This window comes from Fusarium phalaenopsidis, assembly GCF_050370095.1.
Source record: "Fusarium phalaenopsidis strain FUZ10S chromosome Unknown contig_32302, whole genome shotgun sequence".
NCBI classification, from domain to species: Eukaryota; Fungi; Ascomycota; class Sordariomycetes; order Hypocreales; family Nectriaceae; genus Fusarium; species Fusarium phalaenopsidis.
Genome location: NW_028145405.1, coordinates 1,822,038 through 1,842,914, shown reverse-complemented (window position 1 = coordinate 1,842,914; position 20,877 = coordinate 1,822,038). Strand labels below are relative to the sequence as shown.

The 20,877-nt window shown below is 54.1% G+C and overlaps 3 protein-coding genes across 3 annotated transcripts; 2 read left to right on the top strand and 1 right to left on the bottom strand.

Annotated features, from left to right (window-relative positions):
• Positions 1–6,755: 6,755 nt before the first annotated feature.
• On the top strand, positions 6,756–9,111 carry LRP88_07939 (SEL1-like repeat protein; the record flags this gene model as incomplete). The annotated part of the gene is made up of 2 exons (XM_083244452.1): positions 6,756–8,811; positions 8,864–9,111. The coding sequence occupies 2 exons, from the start codon at positions 6,756–6,758 to the stop codon at positions 9,109–9,111; spliced, it is 2,304 nt and encodes a 767-aa protein (XP_083098946.1).
• Positions 9,112–15,175: 6,064 nt separating this feature from the next.
• Positions 15,176–15,964, top strand: LRP88_07938 (uncharacterized protein; the record flags this gene model as incomplete). Its single annotated transcript, XM_083244451.1, has 1 exon — positions 15,176–15,964. One exon carries the CDS (start codon positions 15,176–15,178, stop codon positions 15,962–15,964), a length of 789 nt encoding a protein of 262 aa, XP_083098945.1.
• Positions 15,965–17,421: 1,457 nt separating this feature from the next.
• LRP88_07937 (DNA-dependent ATPase FUN30) lies at positions 17,422–20,513 on the bottom strand (the record flags this gene model as incomplete). Its single annotated transcript, XM_083244450.1, has 2 exons — positions 17,422–18,587; positions 18,638–20,513. 2 exons carry the CDS (start codon positions 20,511–20,513, stop codon positions 17,422–17,424), a joined length of 3,042 nt encoding a protein of 1,013 aa, XP_083098944.1.
• Between the last annotated feature and the right edge of the window lie 364 nt (positions 20,514–20,877).

The window sequence follows — 20,877 nt, the reverse complement described above, 5'->3', positions numbered from 1 at the left end:
GGAAATGGAACAAGACAAACAGCCGCCAGATGAAGACGCCAAGAGACAGCAAGTCGACGATCTCGGCAGCAGTACAAGACCAAAACAAAGAAGGGACGGAATAAAGGAAGACTATCTGCTACTCACGGGAAGATTTGTTATGGTTGTTGCGGCAGCCTCAGTACAGGATTGAGTTTGAGTTGGGAAGATCCCTGCACCGGGAGATGGAATAGTGGGAAGGTTTCTCGGGAGACGGGCACCAGACACGACAGCACCCAAGCGTCGAGGAGGTCGACTTTGTCGTCAGGACTCAACGTGGAGAAGAGAGAGCATCGAATCGAAATGGCAGATTATGGGTATAATGCCCACACTGAGTGAGGGAGACAGGGCGCCGTCGTTTGGAGTAGATGAGTGATGGACAATGGGGCGTGGAGCTGCCCGGGTTGTGCGTTGCTTGCGAGCGAGCGAGCGAGCGACGGGGACGACGTGGATTTTCGGTTTCGGCTGCGGCCGTGGAGCAGGAGCAGGCAGGGGATGGACGAGTAAGAGAGCCCTTGGCTTGCGTCGTAAAGGCCGAGCGATGATATCAAGACTATGAGCGAGAGTAGGAGCGAGTGTGAGGAAAAAGGACAATAGATTGTTGGAGCAAACAAGGACCGGGCGTCCGAGAGCGAAGGACGACGGACAACGACAGCGACGAGGTTGTCCGGGAGGTGGTGGACGAGAAAGAGTGGGAGGAGAGATCAATCAAGCAATCAATGGGTCCTTCCTACAGAAGGGATGCATGTCCACCTTTGGAATAGTCAACCAACGGCCTGGGATGTTTTCGCACCCTCCACAGAAGGAAGGCACGGCCAGCAGCGGCCGTTATCCTTGAAGGGGGAGCATGGAGCATGCAAAGCACCAATCAGGAGATGCCCTCCCCGTGGCCGCAGAGCGAAAAATCACGACGCTAACTGGAAATAGCCCGAGTCTGTAACCCCGTCCAGCACCGGAGGAAGCACAAGACCTGGAAATTCGCCTGGAGCGAGGGGCTACAGCATCTTTTGGGTGGGTGCGTGGCATGCGGTTGCCCCGGCAGCTCAATCAAATTCCAAGGAATTTGTGCATGAGCTCGTACCATCCAAGTCGCCCTCATGTCGTTTGCCCCCCGGATACCCTACCAAAGGGGCTAGACGCGGTCAATGGCGACAGGCTTTTCTGAAAAGAGGAAGCCCTCATTGGTTTTGGAATCATTAGATCGCTGTGCCCAGTACTCGTGCAGTACCTTTTCATCTCTTTTCATCCGGACGGGAGCGAGTGCTATTTTCAGCGCGCCACCGTCAACGTCTGGTCTTGTTGATGTGTGATGGAAACCGGTAGTGCGTGCTTGTCCAGCCAAGTTTGCTTCCAGTCCTGACGAGGTCAACATGTTCATGACTGATTGCCATCTGCCAAAATCTGTCCTGGCCATGAATGCGAACTGCTTCTCATCATCCGCAGGAACAGGTCGTCGTGCAGAGGACAGGGGTAAACCTGCTGCTCCCATCTCGCTTGTCGACTCCATTCCCTCCTAGCTGCTCCACTCTCCCCTGGTTAACCAGACAAAGTGAGCCAGGGCCACCAACCAAGGGACGATGATAACCCATGTTGATACTTTTTCATCTCCATGTGTCGTTGCATTCCAGCTGCCCTGATGCCTCTCTCCAGCCATGTTCGAACTGAGCGGTGTTGGGGCCTGAGCCTGTTGTCTTTCTGTTCATGACGTACTCAGTTCTCGGCCGGTAAACCCTTCTCATTTACACGCGAGACCATGGTTCGAGATGGCCAGGGATACTTCAGGCGGTGGGATGGGGCCGGCCTTCAATCTTATCCACGGAGATGCCGATTGACTCTTGGTTTTCGTTGATCTTGTGGCCAGCTTCTCCCAGCGTGTGCCCAGGGGTTGATCTTGAATTCTGTACTCTCACCTGTCTCTTGCAGGGCCGCCCAATCGCATACCCGCCAATGTCATGTCAAAGGTACGAGACACCAACCCAGTCCAGTACACCTCGATGATGCCACCATCGTTGTGTCAGGGTAGATGGCGGCTGCAACCAGTCCACCTTGTCCTTGCAATCAGATAAGCTATTGTGCGTAGGGAACTGTTCACAGGCAGTTCAGATTAAAGTATCTGAATAGGATCCGCGGGTTACAGGGCCACAGTGACGAATGATGCCTTCTGCGAATTGTCTGGCCTGCCCCAGGACCGACCGTCTATTCATCAACAACGAACAGACTATCATACCTCCGGATGAGCCACTTCATTATAGTGGTATGACAAACAGAGGGAGAGAGAAAAGGCAGGAAGATGTGACATCGTGGTCCAGGGTAGCTCGGGTTTGATATATCATTTGCAACACCTAGGTACACATGGTTGGCGATGAGACAAGATTGAGGAGGTCCGAGCCGCCGGTGCAATTACTGTAGGTGCCACACGTCCGGGGATTTTCGGTGGGGTGACAGACCGCGAGTTGGTGGTACTCTGAAGGGAGTACTTGAGCCATCGGACTGAACGGAAGACACGATAGTAACACCTGATGAGAGTCCGAACCCTGTGTCTATACTTTCACCCAATTATAGCAAATATGGGTTACACGCGGCGAGGATATGCAATACATAAAGACGCCGTCAGAGATAATAAAAGGGATAACGGGCACCTGCAAGACACCGCCATACCAAAGAGCATCGTCTCGCAACTCCAACCGAGACAGATACGAGCGGGATCGCCAGCTAGAACAACACGTCAGAAATTGGCGGTGACGCCAGCCAAACAAGCACCCACACAGCCTCAATATGGTCACTGCGACTGCCCACCTCGAAAGCTTAGTTAACAGACGCTGTCAGACCTTTGAATCCCGCGGGGTTCCCCAGTGTTCAGAGTGCATGATCCTAGCAAGAGTGGGACCACATATGATGGGATGACACAGGCTGATAGAATACAGTTAAAACCTCATGGCAACTTTCTAGTGCAAGTGTGATACAAACCTGGGATCAACCAAGACGGCGCAAGGCGAGAATCAAACAAAACAGGACGGCAGATGCCCCTGATTCAACACGGTAGAAACGCCATTACCAGTTGGGGCAGCGGTTAGTCCGGTGTGGAGACGATCGAGGCGCCGGAGTAGAGTCCGGAGCCTGGTCATGAACAGCGGGGCCGATCGGTCGACGGCCCGCCATGAGCGAAACCACTCGCGCTAGAAGTTCCGTCATCTGTCGCATCAGAGAGTCGACTGGTTGCTTCTTTGACCATTCTTCTTCTCCCCCTCGCCCAGCGTTGTGTGCTCCACTAGCCCATATTAGCAGAGAGGGACCACTGGGCCAAATCAATATAGCCGCCCTGCCAGCCTTGCCTAGGGTCAACCGTCATTAAGGAATCTCCCTCGTAGCGGAGCAAGTGAGCGCAGAGCCTTGGAGCCCCAACAGGGACACTCGGAATCCGTTAACTCTCCGAGCAGCCTTCCCCAATTCAGCTGAGGGAAGGGTTGACCATTCGGAACCCTGGCCAGCCGAGCTAATGTACTCGGTAGCCCAAGGCTGAAAATATCCTCAGCCGAAACAATTGATACTTCATGGGGTTTGTGGCGTGGCAGGGACTGTGACGTGTAAAGGCTACCGTCCAGGTGGCTTGACAAGATGAACATCAAAAGCTCCCGGATGAAGACAACTCTAACCAAGTGCTAACCAAGTACTTCCTCCAGAGTACGAATTCAACACTCTGGCCTGGAGGGGCAGTTTCAAATTGTTACTTGGCGCCAGAGCCGACGAGCGGCCAACGGCGCGTAGCAACTACAAGGATGAACGCGCGAGCTCGCTAAGAGATGCAGGGTCTTTAGAGCTAAAAGAAGAGTGGTTGACGACAGGCACTCCAGATTCTGTAGTTTGCCATTAGGTTGTGTAATACGAGGATGGCTGCTTGAAAGCGAGCCGAAGAGTCCGATATGGACGCTGAAAGAGAATGGAAGCAACGCCAGCACACACGTATGCACACCTGGATGGCGTTATTGCTTTTTGTCCTGGGTCAAAAGAGATGCCCACCTATGGTGACTGTTAATTAGCACGGCTGGACGCCAGCAACACAATGCGGGGCCCCCAATAAAGTGAGCAGACAGGTACTCCGTCGGTATGGTCATCAAAGAGGCGCGGGCTCATCAGACGAGATGAGATGCGACCCGCCGAGGAAGCCGACGAACGACGCCAATTATGGAAACCCCCGAGCAATTCTGTCTTATTATGCGGGCGAGAGTTGGATGCGCCAAGTCCACTTGGGGTTGGCCCCATGCGTAGCCTGCTGTCGATTTATTAGATCTGAGGCCGGGAAGCCGAAGGTTGTTTGTGGTTACGACAATGACCACGGCATGGAGGTTGCTCAGCCCTGCTCGGCAAGGGATCTGCTCTTTTTCATGCATGGACTTGCATCTTGATCAGAAGCCTGAATGAAAGTTGGCGGTGTCCCATTCAGCACGGGTAACACTTGTAGTCAAACAGGCTTTGGGGATCGTCAACAAGCGAGAGTTGTCGAGAGATCTAACGCTAGATGGAAGGGAGCTGGCCCTTGTATCGTCGGAGTTTGTCGACGATCACGATGACTGATGTGATGCATTGGTGGTGTAACGTGCCTGTTGCTGTGTTGTATGGTCTTAGCTGATCTCTCTAATCCCACATCTGCCGCTGATGGACAAAAGACATGCGGAGCTTCCCGGCTAGAGTTGACACATGCTTCGTTGATAGGGGCTCAGTGTATTGGTACTCGAGGGCAATGACTGGACGCCTGGTTCCTCAAAGCGCTGAAGTGATGGCGGCTGTCTGAAGCAAATGAAACATCGAGGGCTTGGCGCCATGCTGAATGGCGAGCGGGCAAGATGTCGTCAACTCTGACGGGCCTCATGGAAGGCCCTGGCGGTCAGGACAAGCACTAGCGCAGCCCAGAAAGCAACTCAGCCAGTTTCTTGCAGAGCGTCCCAGTGGCCTGGACTAGGCCTGGACCCTTGGCCTAATGCGCTAATCCCAGCAGGCTATGACGGGGGCAACGTACCATCAAGAAGAGTTTGGCCGCCTCTCCAGCCTGAACAAGCTCGCACGTTGTGTGCCGCAGTGGTTGTCGTCGTTTCAGTGCCGTTTCCTCTCCGCCTCTCCTTTGAGCTTCTGGAGAAATAAGCGGACCAGTATTGACAGCGCCATTCCCGCACCAAGATTTCGTCATGCCGAGCCCTCTGTTATTCTACCGCCCCTTGTCTGGTGGTTGCTGTTTCGACGCGTATGCCGAAGGGAAAAAGGGGGGTGGGCACATATGCGCATGTCGCCTGCCCTCTTTGACTTGTAGAAGGGCTCGGGTTCGCTTTGTAGATACCTGTCATTGTAATGCTGAGAAGAGGGCGAGAATATACTCTCAATGAGCACAGACTCGCAGCCGAAGTGAATGATGGCGAAGGACCAGGATCATGACTGTTGGTGGCATTGGGGTCCATTGCAAGGAGAATCTGCCTCGTGGGGTTGGGGCGGTGACTTTGCAGGATCCCTGCCTGCTCCTTCCATTTCGCGAGTTCAGCTCCAGGTCCAGGTAGGAGGAACCTGAGGAGGCAGGCAGGTTCCTGGTGATGGACATGAGGGCCCCCCTGAGTGTCGTCAATTGAACGATTGGACGCGGTGAGGGATATCTATCGAACTGCCAGTAATAACTTGGTATCCTGTCACAGACCGTCCATGGGTCGGCGATGATGGAATTGCACCGTAGGTATCCGTAGCTTCTTGCGGAGATTTAAAGCTTCCATTAGTTGACGGAGCTGGAGTCATGGCGGTGCAAGCCCAGTAGCAAACCCCACTAAATCATGTCCATCGTCCTGCACCGTCTGGCGCCTGAACGTCTGCAACGGTAAAGTAACCGCATCCCACGGCGGCTTATTGGGTCTTTGAGAAACGAACGGCTCAATAACAGCCTGGGTACCTATAACCGCTGAACCGGGCGTGCAGCGGGTGGCCCCAGGTCCCCTCTCGTCCATTCTTTCAGTGGGCTCCATCCCGTCCTGAGCCATCATCACCACCACCACGGCCTCGATACGGTACAGTGCAGCGCCCAAAAAAAGACGTCGGCCGTCACCCAACCACACCTCGACCCAAGCCCATCCATTAGTTGGAATTTTTTTTTTTTTTACTCTCGTCCGACTCTAGGCTTGTCTTGCCTCTCTTCTCTCCTCCTTCACACACCAAGAGAAACTCTTCTATCGAGTATCCCATTCCGTCTCCACGCGGCAACCCTTATTTCAGCCTCCCGTTCAGTCCAGTCGTTTTCTCCCGTCTTCAACCACCCCCTGTCGCTCGTTCATACCCATCTCCATCCATCCTCCCAAAGGCAGCTCCCGCCCCCTTGTCCCCGCTGTGTCGCCGCGTTTCGGGTGCCCGGCCCCGACAAACCACCCAAATATCCTCCACCAGCATCCATCGCTGTTAGGCTACTAAAGTGTCACTGGCCACCCTCTCCTCCACGCTCGCTCTTGTCTTTGCTCTTTTGCTGTCCGTCGCCGACACGAATCTTTGCGCCTTGGACCCCCTGCGACTGATGCTTCGACGACCGTTGACACTGCAATAACACCCGCCCCGTCTCGACGCCGTAATTCTGGGTGCTCCACCATCGTCAAGCGCTGCTTCGTCGCAAGGCTGTCGAACCACCCCCTTCACCTCGATACTCGTTTTGACGAAAAGCTCTCACCCTCACGCTTGGCTGCCCTGGCACTGCCAAAGCCTCACTCTCACACGCAACCATGGCTGCAGTCACCACCTCACCGCCCCCAACTGCAGCGTCGCCCACTTCCAACTACCAGGACTCGAGGCAAAGCGACGACGCACCCCGAAGCCCCGTTCGCGTCCCAAATCTCAACCTCGCCAACGGCCCCCAACTGCGCCAGGCCCCAGTCTCCCCCGTTCGTGTTAATTTTCAAGACGAGAACTGGGCACAGCCCTCGAACGCTGACATCGAACATGCTCAGCGACAGGCCTCGCGGCTAGAGCTGGCCGACCGCACCCGCCATCCCCTCCCCTCTCCCCCAGATGCCGCTCCTCCACCTCCGCCCCATGGCTTCAGGACCGAGTTGGAGGACCCCCAGGACTTCTACGATGGTGCTCAGGGAACCCCACGAGCCGACAGGACTCCGGCCCTGCCACTTGATACATCCTTTGCTCGCCAGTCTCAACCCGCCGTGTCTAGCCCAACCAGGAGTCCCAATGCCGTGTCGAACCTGTCTCCCACTTACACGGCGAGTCATGAGCGTTACGAGCACAACAAGATAAGTCCTGCGGACAGAGTGCGCAACCAAGACCAGTTCCGCAACAGCCGCGAGTCTGATGAGACAGCAAGCACAAACCCGCAGCAAACTTCGATCGAGTCGTCTGCAACAACGAGTGCAAGTTCCCTGTCAGGCATCAACGAGAATGCCGAAGCCCGAACAATAGGTGACTCTCCAGAAAGCTCCATCATTGAAGGAAATCTGCCTGGGAACCAGTCTGTCCCCCAGTTTCAGTACCACCACCAGAAGGATTTTCCGCCGCGTGTATCGAGCGTTCCCAATGAGGAGTCGAGGAGCTATTCCACTCCCGATCTGGCTGAGAGTGCTTCCAACCTTGGACGCCACTTGACCCCAAGTTCGAGTAACCTGAGGAGGACTTCGATGCCTCGACCGCAATCATCCTACTCCATCTACTCGGACGGTCGCGGCCGGTCCCCTGGTTTGATGCCGGGTGGCTCGCAGGCACGTAAATCCCCTGATGTAAGGCTGTCAACGTATGCAGAGCTGCTCAATGCGCCATATCCCCAGCAAGGCCCGGCGCCCCTGACTCCTGACAACTCGAACCTCCGAACAGTCATTGGCAACAACGCCTCTCTCCTGAGCACACAAAAGACTCTAGACATGTACCGTGCCAATGTCAAAAAGACCAACGACCTGTCCATCCAATACTCGTTTGCCGTCTTCCTGATCTCCACCGCTCAGGAGCAAGGCCTGGATGTCTCGGATCCCAAGATGCGCAAAAACAGCCCGAAACCGCAAAAGGGCCGCGATAGCCCGACTGCCGAAGGCTCGGTCTCAACCCCTTATGAGCTGGTTCGCGAGGCTCGGCAGATCCTCCAGCGCCTGTCCAGTGCTGGTTATCCTTTTGCTCAGTATTATCTGGCTGACGGCTATGCCTCTGGACTCTTCAACAAGGGCAAGGAGGATTACAACTCAGCTTTCCCTCTCTTCGTCCTGGCTGCGAAGCACGGCCATGCCGAATCTGGATATCGAACAGCGCTGTGTTACGAGTTTGGCTGGGGCTGCCGCAAAGATCCAGCCAAGGCTGTGCAGTTCTTACGCTCGGCTGCTTCGAAGCGTCACCCTGGTGCCATGACACGACTGGGGAAGGCCTGTCTATCCGGCGACCTCGGAGAGAAGAGATATCGAGAGGGTATCAAGTGGATGAAGCTTGCCAGTGAGGCTGCGGACATGCAGTACAATTCGGCGCCCTATCAACTCGGTTGCTTGTACGAGAACGGCTATGGTGCAGATATCTTCAAGGACGATAATCACGCTGCGGAGCTCTTCACACAGGCTGCGGATCTGGGGCATCCCGAGGCCAACTTCCGTCTCGGTGATGCCTATGAGCACGGTTTGCTCAACTGCCCTCGCGATCCTGCACTCAGTGTGCACTTCTACACTGGCGCGGCTGAGCGAGGACATGCTGGTGCTATGATGGGATTGTGCGCCTGGTACATGGTTGGTGCTCCTCCGATTTTGGAGAAGGACGAGGAGGAGGCCTACGAGTGGGCGCGTCGATCCGCAGATTTGGGTATGTCATGAAATCGTAGATGGAGTTGCTGCAGTCACTAACAAGGTCCTAGGCTACGTCAAGGCTCAATACGCTGTTGGATACTTTACCGAGATGGGCATTGGATGTCGACGCGACGCCCTGGAAGCCAACGTTTGGTACGTCAAGGCTGCTGATGCCGGAGACGAGCGAGCCAGACAGCGACTGGCGATTATCCAGGCAGCTGTAAGCGGCCAGGGAACCCCGATGGATGTTGTTCCACCACGGAATGGCAAGATACAGAAAAACAACAAGGACGACAAGGACTGTGTGGTGATGTAGAGGGAGGGAAGCCGGACGGAACCGAGCCCGCTCAAAGGGGGCGTGGCCATGCATGATATGGCGGAAACGACTAATTCACAACAAAAACAACTCTGATTCTTGGGAAGCCGGGCTTTACGACACATATCGGCCTACATTTTCTTTCTTTCCTGTCCGTCCTTGCATCAGCAGCAGCAAAGGCATGTTCATTCGACGACGACGCTGTTATATCTTTTCATACACTGCATCACTGCATCTGGGGGAGCTTTTGTGTAGGGTTGGATTCCAGGAGTTGTCATTTCTGGCGCAACTTCTTGTCCCCCATTACTCTCCTTGTCTTGTTGGAAATACCGCTTTTAGACTAAAAAAGGGGGGGAACTTGGGAATTCTGGATACTTTGAGAGGTGGTATAGCAGGGAATTCTAATCTGATTGGGGGTGAGAGGCTGTTGAGGGGAGCCAGGTGTCGATGAGGGGACCCTGGTGCGACTGGCATTTTCTGCATGGCGTGTGATGATGGGAACGGGAGAGTTTTGACAGGGCGAAGGATGATGAAGCTCTTGCGTTTGGCGTTTATGGGAGGGACGCGGCTTGGATGTAATCACGACGTAATAATATAGTGCCTGTCATGAATGGGAGAAGATTGGGTGTATGGTCTGCAGCTGGTGATGCTTGGAGTGAGGTATCATCTACTGCATGGGGACTCTGAGGACCAAGGTGGTGTATGATAACAATGGATGGGTGCAGTTGGAGGTCCGCTGGGTTGAAGGAGAGGTGGTTGTTGGGGCCTCTATCTCGACTCAAGGATGAATGGGATCTTGGGACTCTGAACATATATATCTATATACATCCTACGTATATGTATGGTTGAAGCATCATTCAACGTGATCTTATAAGTGTGGACATAGCTGAAGCTGGTATCCCTCCTTCACTCCTTGTTAAACCCACTGTGTATCAATGTGGTCATCGTTGGCACTAAACCCGCCTTGCAGGAACTACGATGGCTTCCACATAAAGGAGGCTCACCTATTGACCTCCATCCTTCAGCAACGATCCTATACCCGCCTCTCAATTCACCGCCCGTTACCCCCCACCTACAAATTGTGGTCTCCAGCGAAGTCCAGCCCCGCGTATTGGTCAGATCTACGACATTGGCCCCAACTTCAAGCGGGCCGTGTATAGGGTAAGGATCAGAGCGAGAGTGTGAAGAGGACTGACCCTACGTGTAAGTCGATGTGAAACTTGGTTCATGAAAGCCTTGTGAAGTAGGTGCAGTCAGCTACACATGGTCTGGCAATGAAACCGCCACAGTAATCACGATGGTTAGATTGGCAGACACACACAGACTCGTCATGCAAGGGGGTGTTCCAAGGAGTAGAGCTGCCAATGCAAATAGTCAGACTATGCCCAAGGATCGAGACCAAAGGAACCACACACACAAGAGTTGGTCACGAGACACAAAAAAGACTCAATGTACTCAAAGACCAGGATCCATAACTTCTACTAAGAGCTTACACCAAGGGCGGCCCTTCTGCCCCTGCCCAGACCAAGCCATCCGAGTTGAGTCTACACCATTACGTAGGTGGGATGGTCTTGTTCATTCATCAGTTAATACAAAGTCGAAGCTTGGCTGTATTTTCCAAGTATAGAAGCGCCGAGAAAAGCCAGTCGTCATTCAACATAACTCTACGGAACCGCCGTCGAAACAGCATCGTCAAAGAACCCAGGGCTTACCCTTGACCGCCGAACAAAGGGCTCGGCCACAAGTGGACCTGGATTCCCTCATCAAGCTTCCCGCAGCGGGAAAGGCGCTACTAAGCGTAGATCGATCCCAAGATAGCACGCACAACCAGACCCAATACCCGAGGGAGGGACCTGAAGGAGAGAGGGAGGCGAACAAAGTGACCGACCCCACGCCTGGAGTCGGCCGAAAGCAGGGAGAAGACATCGAGACAAAGAGCTGAAAAGAGGGGCATGTTATTTATCATGCCACCGTTTCAGGCGCGTCTTTGTGTTTATGTTTCTCAATATGTGCTTTTTTTTCTCTTGATGTGGGTGAGCCGTCAAGGGCAAGGGAGCGGTCCGTGGTGCAAGAGGTGGCATTCCTGCTGAAGGGCGGGGGAGGGATCCATCTGGCTTGAGGGGTCTCGGAGGGGTTGATAGTCGTAGCGAGTCTATTTATGGCTAAAACTCGGTAGTTTTGCCTTGGTCAAGAGGGAGTGAGTGAAATATTGGTCATATTGGAGTGTGTTGCATCATCTTGAGGGAGTGACAACACACCGAGGGAGCTGGTTGTAAGACGAGATTATGCCGTCCAGTTCGTGTGTACGTGTACGCTCATGATGACTCCTCAAGCTGCCAGCGTGGTTCTGATGACGCAATTCTATCGGTGAAGCAAGGACACGACACGATCCCATTCACCTGGATAGTCGACGAATGGATCCATGCCCTCTGTAACATGGGATCAGGCTTAGCCAACCTAGGGCTCCAGTCCGATAACCGCCGTCTTGTTCCAACTTTGGACTGTGAGAACAAGAACTCGACACACTGTATCGACCTGTCACGGCCGGAGCGACAGGCACTTGATGCACGCACAGGCCATGCTCGGAAGTGGTTGCAGACCTCCCCACTTATACCCAGCATTTGGTGTTCTTCTATTGGCTAGAGCCAAAGTGATGCAGCTTTTCATTAACGCGTCGCACGCGTCTCACACGCGTTTTTCTCAACCTCATGCGCGTCCTTTTCGCGATCTTGAGCGGTAATCGCGCAAAAAAGAGGAGCATGACTGCGCAGAGGAGCCAATGGCATCCAGTTGAGCCCGCATGCGCTGTGCCATGCGTGAGCGATGACTTGCAGAGCAGAGGCATGACCGCGACGCTCTTTCCTTTTGCAACGAGAAGACCTAGAGCGAGCGACGTGCAGGTTGGCGGGCGTTGAATGACGAGGGGAACACTCGCCATGTGAATCGAGGCACAACCAAGCTTGACATGCTGAAAATGTTCGCCACGCTGAAATTACTCTGCATCATCCATCTCGTAATAAGATGCACTCTTCAGCTCTCGATGAAAGCTACAAGTGCTCACCTTGATGGAGGCGTCACCTTGGACGCTTCCGGCCCGTCTGGTCGGCGAATCACGCGGGCCTTCTTCCGACGTGAAGGGTGTGTGTGGGAGATGATGAGAACGAGATGGGGGGCACCATGACCTCACCGACTCAGTTGTAATGGAGGTCTCAACTAGAGGTCACACGCCGAACACACTTGTGCCGATACAGTATCTGTACCATCCATCTTTGGATCGAGTGACGGTGAGGGAGGTTCGATCAAGGCATGAATTGACGCCGCAGCCGTCCGCCAGTCGCTGTCGTCACTCGGCAGACCCAGTCCCTGCAGCGTATCAACGTGGGAGCGGCCGTAGCTCGTCCGCTTCGCGACGGGACGCTCCCACTCCCACTCCGTAGCCCCGTAGGCGAGTGTTGCGGTAGCATCCAGATGTGGAACGTGCGTCGGCGGAGAATTCATCATGAACAGTTTGTCGCACACTGGCTGCTCTGTCTGCTCGATCTGTGAGCTGATGTCTTTGATCAGGAAATAATAAATTGGCTGTGCCTCGTTACGTGAGCCTTGAACAATATCGATCCAGGTCCTTTCCCGAGTGGAGGGACAGGCGCAACAGATTGAGACGCTGATAGTGACGGATTAGACGACCCAAGCCGGCGGTCAAGGTCTTAGACTTGAGCATGGGAGTCTGAGATCAGCTAGAAACAAGACGGATGCAGACCTCTCTGCGCTAGTCGCACACAAAAGCCCGTAACTGGTGTGCCTGGCTGTGCTTCAAACCCTTGTCTGCGTGTGATGGTCGCAGGAGTAGCCTGGTTTCTTGAGTCAGTGAGGGGCAGAATCGAGCCCAAAACGGCGCAGTCTTTGCCAGGGAGGGCGATGGTGGAATAGGCCCAGAAACACTATGAGATGGATGGAGGGATGGAAGGCAGAGAGGGAGGACGAACCCCTCCGTTTCGGCACTTGGGAGAAAGCGGCTTGATCCATCATCGACACCTCGTCTCGTTTGTTATTCCCAACAAAAGGTCAAGTGCGGCTGTTTGCTCAGCCGGGCGGTTCGGCTGTTGCTACTACCACCGGCCGGAGCCTGGCGATGGCATCAAGGCCGACCTTTTGGAATATGGCATATCGACAGGTCAGAAAAAAAGAAAGATACATGGGGAAGGGTAATCTACGATGTATTCCGACCGGGACGAGAAGAGGCGGCAGCAAGTCGTATGATGGTGGATGTCTGCTAGATTTGGTCGTTTCTTTTTCCTTATTTCCACCTCGGGTTCCTGACGCTCGCTGGCTTGCGTTGAAGATGAGAAGCGGCGGCCCCAGACACGGGCACAAGCGTCGCATCGCAGCTGCACATAATCGGGCAGAGGGACTCAGATCGGATCTGCATCTGCTTGTCTGGGACCTGCCTGGAGGCCTGGTTCTTTCTTGCATGGTCAGGTAAGGGGGTTAATTAAAGGGTTCGTTTCTTTTCGGCGAGGGAGAAGCAAAGAGGGCGATGGATGACGCAGATGAAGACGTTGAACAAGGCAATAAAGCTTGTTAGACATGAAAAGAGGGGGAGGGCACAAAGAGGGAGATAATATGAAGAGGGAGAGCAAGCACTTGTGCTGAGGACATCAGTGGAGGTGGGTAAGATGGAACTGACGGGAGAGAGTCTAGAAAGTACCAGGAAAAAGAAAACAAATCAAAATAACCGGGGCATTTGTCGTGTTGCACCAAAGATGGAGAGACGGGAAATCATGCACACAAGACCTGAAAAAGAAGAAAGGAAAAACAAAGGCTCTGCTTTGCATTTTGTCTCGCCGGTTGCGGGTAATTCCTCATGGATGTATGTTGTTGAGGAAGAAAGGACTGAGACGAAGAAAATAATGTCTCAAGCGTGCCTGCCTGATTGGCCATGACGGAGAAGGGCAGCAGGTGTGCTTGGTACAGTGTCCGGCTGCCACAGGGAGTGACCTGCCAGACGTGCATTTTCTCGCCACGAAGAGATGTATCTCACACCCCGGGCCCGTGTGAACAAGATCAAATCCAGGGCCGTAGACTGTCCATGAGAAACTTGATACCCGCAAGCGGCTGTCTTTGGTGCCCATGTCTCGAGAGCGCTTGTCACTGGGGTACGTACACGAGTACGCCCTCTTGTGGTCCACCCCCTGCACTTGCACTGATAGATCCCCTGTAAATGGATGGATCCTTAGGCAGGTCATTCATCCACCCCAACGCTCGAGGCACCGACAGCAGCATGGACAGAAGCAACCCCGAGCGCTGGACTGGGACTGGACTGGGTCCATCAGACATGTCGGGTCCCAAGGGCAGGGTCGGGCGATCAGGTGGTGCACGGGGTCTCACCCCAGTCGTGCCCGCTAAAACGCCAACGGCCATGGCGGGTTCACGTACCTCGCTGTCTGCACTGTCTCTGGACGGTGCAGCCGCGCACGCTAGGCGTGCAGGTCACTCACTGTGGGCTGCACTGGCGCCTGCCTTGGAGAGCCCGACTGTGCGTACTGTGTACTGTGCCTGCCTTCCATCTGAGGGTCCATCAATCCATATTAGGCCAGTGCATCCCCTGCCCTGCCCCATCCCATTCCAATCCAATCCAATCCCACCTACTTGCACTCACTCGCACTTGCCTGAGGTGACCAACCCCCCGTTCATTCCAATTCCCACCACCACCACCACCGCATTTCGCCTGCTCTTCACTCCGACAACCAGACACCAACACTTCCCCCTACAACAAACACAAACATACTCTTTCTCTCGAGGGATAACCACGACTCCATTCGCATCGCATTGCATCGCGTCGCATCATCGTCGTCTTCATATCAATCTGCACTCCATCCGACGCGCGCGCGCATACTCCAGATCAAGTCGCTACCTCTGTTGGTTTTGCGCGCTGTCGCCTGCTCTATCCTGGTCGCAATCGCACCACTCGCCAACCACCCGGCTCGATTTTATATTAAAAAACACAACAACTCCAGTATTCGTCGTCTTCCTCACTCCCACCTCTCGAAAGTCAACAATCGCCACTATGCTCCTCCCGTCCGCTCTGTCGTGCGATGCGTCGCACTCGTCGCACTCCTCTCAGCCTCGACTTCAACCCTCTCTGTTCTCTCCTCCCGCCAGCCCCCCGTCGCACGCTCCATTCGCCAACATCATGACAACCTGCCGCTCCCTCCAGTCTCTGCTCGCCAATCCCGCGCCCATCACCACCGACTCACGTGCCATGCCATCGCTCGCTCAACTACCCACGCCGCCGCTCGCCCACGCGCCTCCTCCGCTGAAGCTGCGCCTGCGGTCGCGCGACAATCGCCGTGAGCCGGTCGGACCCAAGAAGATCACCAAGCGCGCTCCGCCGCGTGGCGCCAACAAGAGACGCCGCACCCCCGAGGACGATGCAGACCGCTATGGTTCCGAAAGTGACTCGGCTAGTGAGGCGCCATCGTCGCCATGCCAGTCCGCCGAACCAGTTGCACCCTCAACGCCTAAGCGCACGCGCATCGCTCCTGAACAACTCCCTCTTGGTCTCGAGCGCTCCGACTTCCACAGAATGCAGGGCAACAACACCACCGAAAACAACACAGAAAACAACAGCGCCGAAGTGGGAGAAGAAGAGTGGACCGCCGAGGATGATCGCATCCTCATCGAACTCGTACTCGAGAAGCTCAAGCTATCCAAGACTGAATGGCAAGATTGCGCCCGAAACCTCGGCCGCGATCGCCATGCCGTAAACCGTCGCTGGAAGAGTCTAATAATGAACGGCGACGTCGGCCTCAAGACGCGACCTGGTCGCCGAAGCAGGCTACACTCAACCTGGTAATGGCGACCAGGTATTTGAGATCACGTTCTTGCACCTTCTCTTGTACATCATCTTCCCATCTTTGATTTCCATTTCTCTATCAGCGCAAGTCTCGGGCAACCCATCGCGGTGGCCACGAAGGGAACCTCCTTCACATCAAAAGAACAGGATTTACAGGCATGGTCATGGGATGTCCTCGGAGTTTTTGGCTATTATTTATCTGGTTTTGTAATAGTGATATCCTCGCGCACAAGCAACGCGCATCTTTAAGTTTCGTGTTTGATTTTTTGGGATCGAGAATAGGTCGGTCGATCATTGGACATGGGGTTTTTTGCTGCCTGACAGGTAGCGGTTACTATAGAGGTCGGGGAATCTTCAATGGAGAAATCTATTCATCCAATGTCTAACATGTTTCATGGTCACATTCCATTCACCGCCGATAACCTCAACGGCTGCCCGTCTCTGGCTGACGGGCGATGGCTAAAGTGTAAATTCCCTGTAACCAACCACAGGGCAATGAGAAGCCATAACGGTTCAAAAAGATCCAATACTCTCGAGCTCTCAACGCAATGTGACCCTCGACCCGGGCTTCCGCGTCAAACCTTGTCACCCCCTCCGATATCCCCGTTCCCGTGGTCAAAAGGACGGGAGGCGCACGGTCTGGCTGGAGGCTCCTCTCACCGCTGCTGGTCGCTTTTTGTGTATCTTTTTTCCCTTTTATTTGTGTTATTGCGCTTGGACTTTGGTCAGGGTCTAGCGTTGCGCGGGGGGACGACGGACGGACGGTTCAGTGACGGGCCGGTGCTAGAGGAAAGTTAGGAGGTTGGTGCGTGACCTTGATGAAATGGAATGGACCCTAGTTTTTTGAACTGCCTCTAACCTTGATGGTGATAAGGAAGAGACACTACGGGTGCAACCGTCAACATTCGAGTTCATAAAGGTACCCTTTTTCATATCATGATAAACTGATTTGATGCTTCGTGCTCAGTTTCCTTATCTTCTATAAATCATGGGCTCCAAAAAAAAAGTGAGAAAAAAAATACCTATAGCAAATCATAACCTTTCCTGTCCATGTCCATTGCCCCCTGTCCCTCGCCTAGCCGTGTATGTTCATTGAGAAAGACAAACCAAACATCCATACAAAGCGGTTCCCCTCCATGCGACGCGCAAGAGCCTGTAGCTTTTCCCGATGCAGATGAATTTTGGAGACGAGACTCGGGCGGGAGACCGACTCATCTCGTGTGAAGACGACATTGGTCATGATAATAAAAGACGGGGAATGAGAACCGTCCAAGGGTCTTGGGATGCAAGTTGATGGAATTTGACACAACCAACCGCTCTGCCATGCCGTGCAGAGAAATGTAAATGCTTCTGACAAAGGGTGAATCATGTAGAAATGTGTGAAAGGACATTGAAAATGCGAGACGCAATGCCTCGTCGTCGATGATACTTGCTTAGAAGGGATCCGACGCCTCGTCCTATGGCGGCGTCATCTGCTCCTCCATGAGCATCTTGCGAACCTCGCTCTCAAGGTTCTGCTCGGCCACGGCGGCATCTTCGTCTTCGACGGCGCCTGTGACCTTGTTGGCGAGCTCAATCTTCTTCTGGCAGGCCTTGTAGATGAGCTCTTCGATAGTGTGCGATGCGATGAGCCGGATGATCTCGACGTCGCGCTTCTGACCGAGACGATGGGCGCGGTTCTCGGCCTGGATGTCGTCCTGAGGGTTATCCGACTGGTCAAAGATGATGACCTTGTTGGCGGCTGTGAGGTTGATGCCTGTGCCGCCGGCTCCAGTAGTCAGGAGGAACACTGGGATCTCGGGGTCATCGTTGAATTCGTCGATGAGCGTCTGGCGGTCAGAGACGTTGGTGTTGCCCATCAGGATGCGGTGCTGGATTCCCTGCAGAGAGAGGACTTCCTGCAGGAGCTCAATGACGCGCGAGAACTTGCTAAACACCAAGACCCGGTCGCCATTCTCCTGGTACTGTTGGATCAGCTCAAGCAGCTTCTTGACCTTGCCACTATCCATCTCCGTCTCCTCGGGAACATCGAAGCGTCCGAGAAGCTTGGGGTAGTCACGGCACCAAAGGTGTAGTTCAAAGTCGGAAGCGTTCTTGAGCTCTTGGATGAGGTGCTTGATATCGGGCTGGTGCAGCTCGTCCTGCGACACATGATCCATCAGGATCTGAGCCATCTTCTCCACCTTGGCGTCGTCAAAGTGGCGTCTGAATAGGAGAGGGTGAAGCGCAGCCTTGCGAAGCTGGATCCAGACGTTGTTCTGGTCGTTCTGGCGACCGCGAGCCTTCTTAGCACGTTGAGATGGCTCTTGTCGGAACACCTCCTCGTACTCGGCATATACTGCTTTCTGACTCTCGCTCATCTCGCAATGAACGACATTGCAGATCTTGGGGGGCATGTCCGACAGGACTTGATCCTTGCGGCGCTGCAGAATGAAGGGTTCCAGGATGGTGCGGGCTCGCTTGACACGCTCGCTGTATAGGAAAGCGCCGTTTGAGACGTCCCTGACCGTGACCTTTTGGCTAAAGATGTACTGGATATGTTCCATACAGCTGTTGAACATTTCGGGATTGATGAAGTTGAGGAGAGATGTCATCTCTAAGAGGTTGTTTTGAACAGGAGTTCCTACGAATTGTTAGCAACGGTTAAGTCGATTGAGTGATTGAGTGACATACCTGTAAGTAGCATCTTCCATTGCGCCGTGATGCGGCGGAGGTCCTTGTAGATCTTGGTCTCGGGATTCTTCATCTTGTGGCCCTCATCGAAGATGGCAGCGTTGAGTTCGAATGATTGCATGGCCTCGATGTCGGCAATGTTGTTAATCTGAGAGTAGGTCGCAAGGACGACGTGGAACGCCTCCGGTTCCTGTTCAATCTCATAGGCGATCTCAGCTCGCTCGGTCTGGGAGCCACGATATCCGATCACCGACAGATCAGGAGCGAACCTTTCAAACTCGCCGAGCCAGTTGTTGTATGTGCTAGGAGGAACGACGATGAGATTCGGCCAGGGTCGCTTCCGGCTGGGGTTATTGTTGTACTCCTCGACGAGGTGGCAGATGAGTGAGATGACCTGGCAGGTCTTGCCCAGACCCATCTCATCGGCCAGGATACACCCAATGTTGAAGTTGTACAGCAGAGACATCCAGTTGAGACCGACAAGCTGGAATGGCTTCATCTCGCAGTGGCCATCCATGAACCGAGGCTGATGAGGGATGGGAGGACGAACATACTTGACAGTGCTGAAACTTGTCGGGGTGGGAGGAAGGTTCTCTTCCGAGGTCTGGCGTCGTGCCCGCTTGTCATGACCAAAAGTGTCGACATCCCATGTGTCGACCTGACCCTTGATGGCTTTGGCATCGGCCTCGCACTTGGCAACGACCTGGTCAATTGCGGAAACTGCGTCAAGGAAGACCCCAACTGCGTCGACGACGTTGTCACCAATGCTGATCTTGGATGCCTTCCGAGCACCTGGCTTCTTTCCTATGGTTACCCTTCTGGCCTTGTCAAGATCGTCGAATGGTCGTTTCTCAATCATGCACTCGAGCTGAGACTCCTTCATGCCCGTCATGGCTGCTAATTCCTGAATTGTGCTCGTGTTGATGTAGTTTAGCACCTTGTCTTCAGCATCGTCGCTCGGCTCTGGTGAAGCCTCTGCCTGGTATGTATCCTCCTTGTCATCGTCAACGAGGTTGATAACTAGTGGATCATCGCTGGAGGGAAGCTCAGGGAGAGAAACTTGTGAGGAGGGATGGGGCTGATTTCGTCGGCCTTGTATCAATCGTCGTCGAGGTTTCTGAGGGCTTGGGGATGCCGTGCGAGATTGAGAACGGGATGTATCTCGGCTGCTAATAGCAACTGACTGCAGAGCACCCTTGCTGATAAGACGCCTTTTGGGCTTGGGTGTAGGCTTTTGTCGTTCCTGTGCCATTTGTCGCTCTAGGAGAAGGATTGTGTCATCGATATCGTTGTGGCATGCTTTCAGAGCACTTCTGGCCTTTTCTGAGGGCACTCTGTCCCCAAAAACGTCAAAGATTTGACGGAGTCTGCTTCTAACCTGTCTCTCATCCGCCTCAGGGTCGTATGCAAAGGCCGAGATCTGTGCCTTAAACGTCGTCGGCCGAATATCTCCGCGGGGAGGAGTGAGGTCATCTTCGTCGTCAGAGATGAGGTTGATGGGGTCCATTGCTGGACGCTTGTTGGTCATGGTGGTAGGTGGCCGCTGGGGCGGACGGAATATCGTGCCAACAGGGGCGAGTCGGGTGGTTGCTAGGGGTGTGGACTTCTTGGGTTGTTGAAAAGGCGAGGACGCAGGAACTTCAATGATGCTGCTTGCAGGAGAAGACGATCTCATAGATGCAAGCATGGGCTTTTGAAGAATCTGAGTTGGTTGTGTTGTTTCACGATCGCGAAGAAAGGCGGACGGTGAGCAAGGTATGGTTTCCGCTCCTAGTTCGTCGGCATCGTCGATGAGGATCGTGTTGCGAGCAAGAGAGGGCGTTCGTGGTACGGCGTTTGAATGCCGGATTGGTAACGGCGAGGAGCTTCGCGCCATGCTGAATAGTTCCCAAAAGGGAAAAATGACAATAGACAGAGAACGGGTTGGTTTGTTTGAGGGCGAGGTGAGGCGGGGGCGAGAGAATTGGTTCGTTTTGGGAAGAGAGCGTTTGTTTGAATTAGTGATTATGCCCCAAAGTGGGATGAAAGTCAGAGAACGAGAACAAGAGGGGCCATTTGACGAGAAAGTGAGGAAGCGCCAGGGCGGGCACTGTGTTGTCAGTGCTCGTTATTGACAATGGAAACTCCTGCAGTGTCGACGAGCGTGAGAGGGCTCGGTTTCGTTGGTGGCTGACCCCGAGAGAGGGTGGAGATTTTTCGAGCCCGTTTGTTCAAGACGAGACGCGCTTCCGCCACATTAC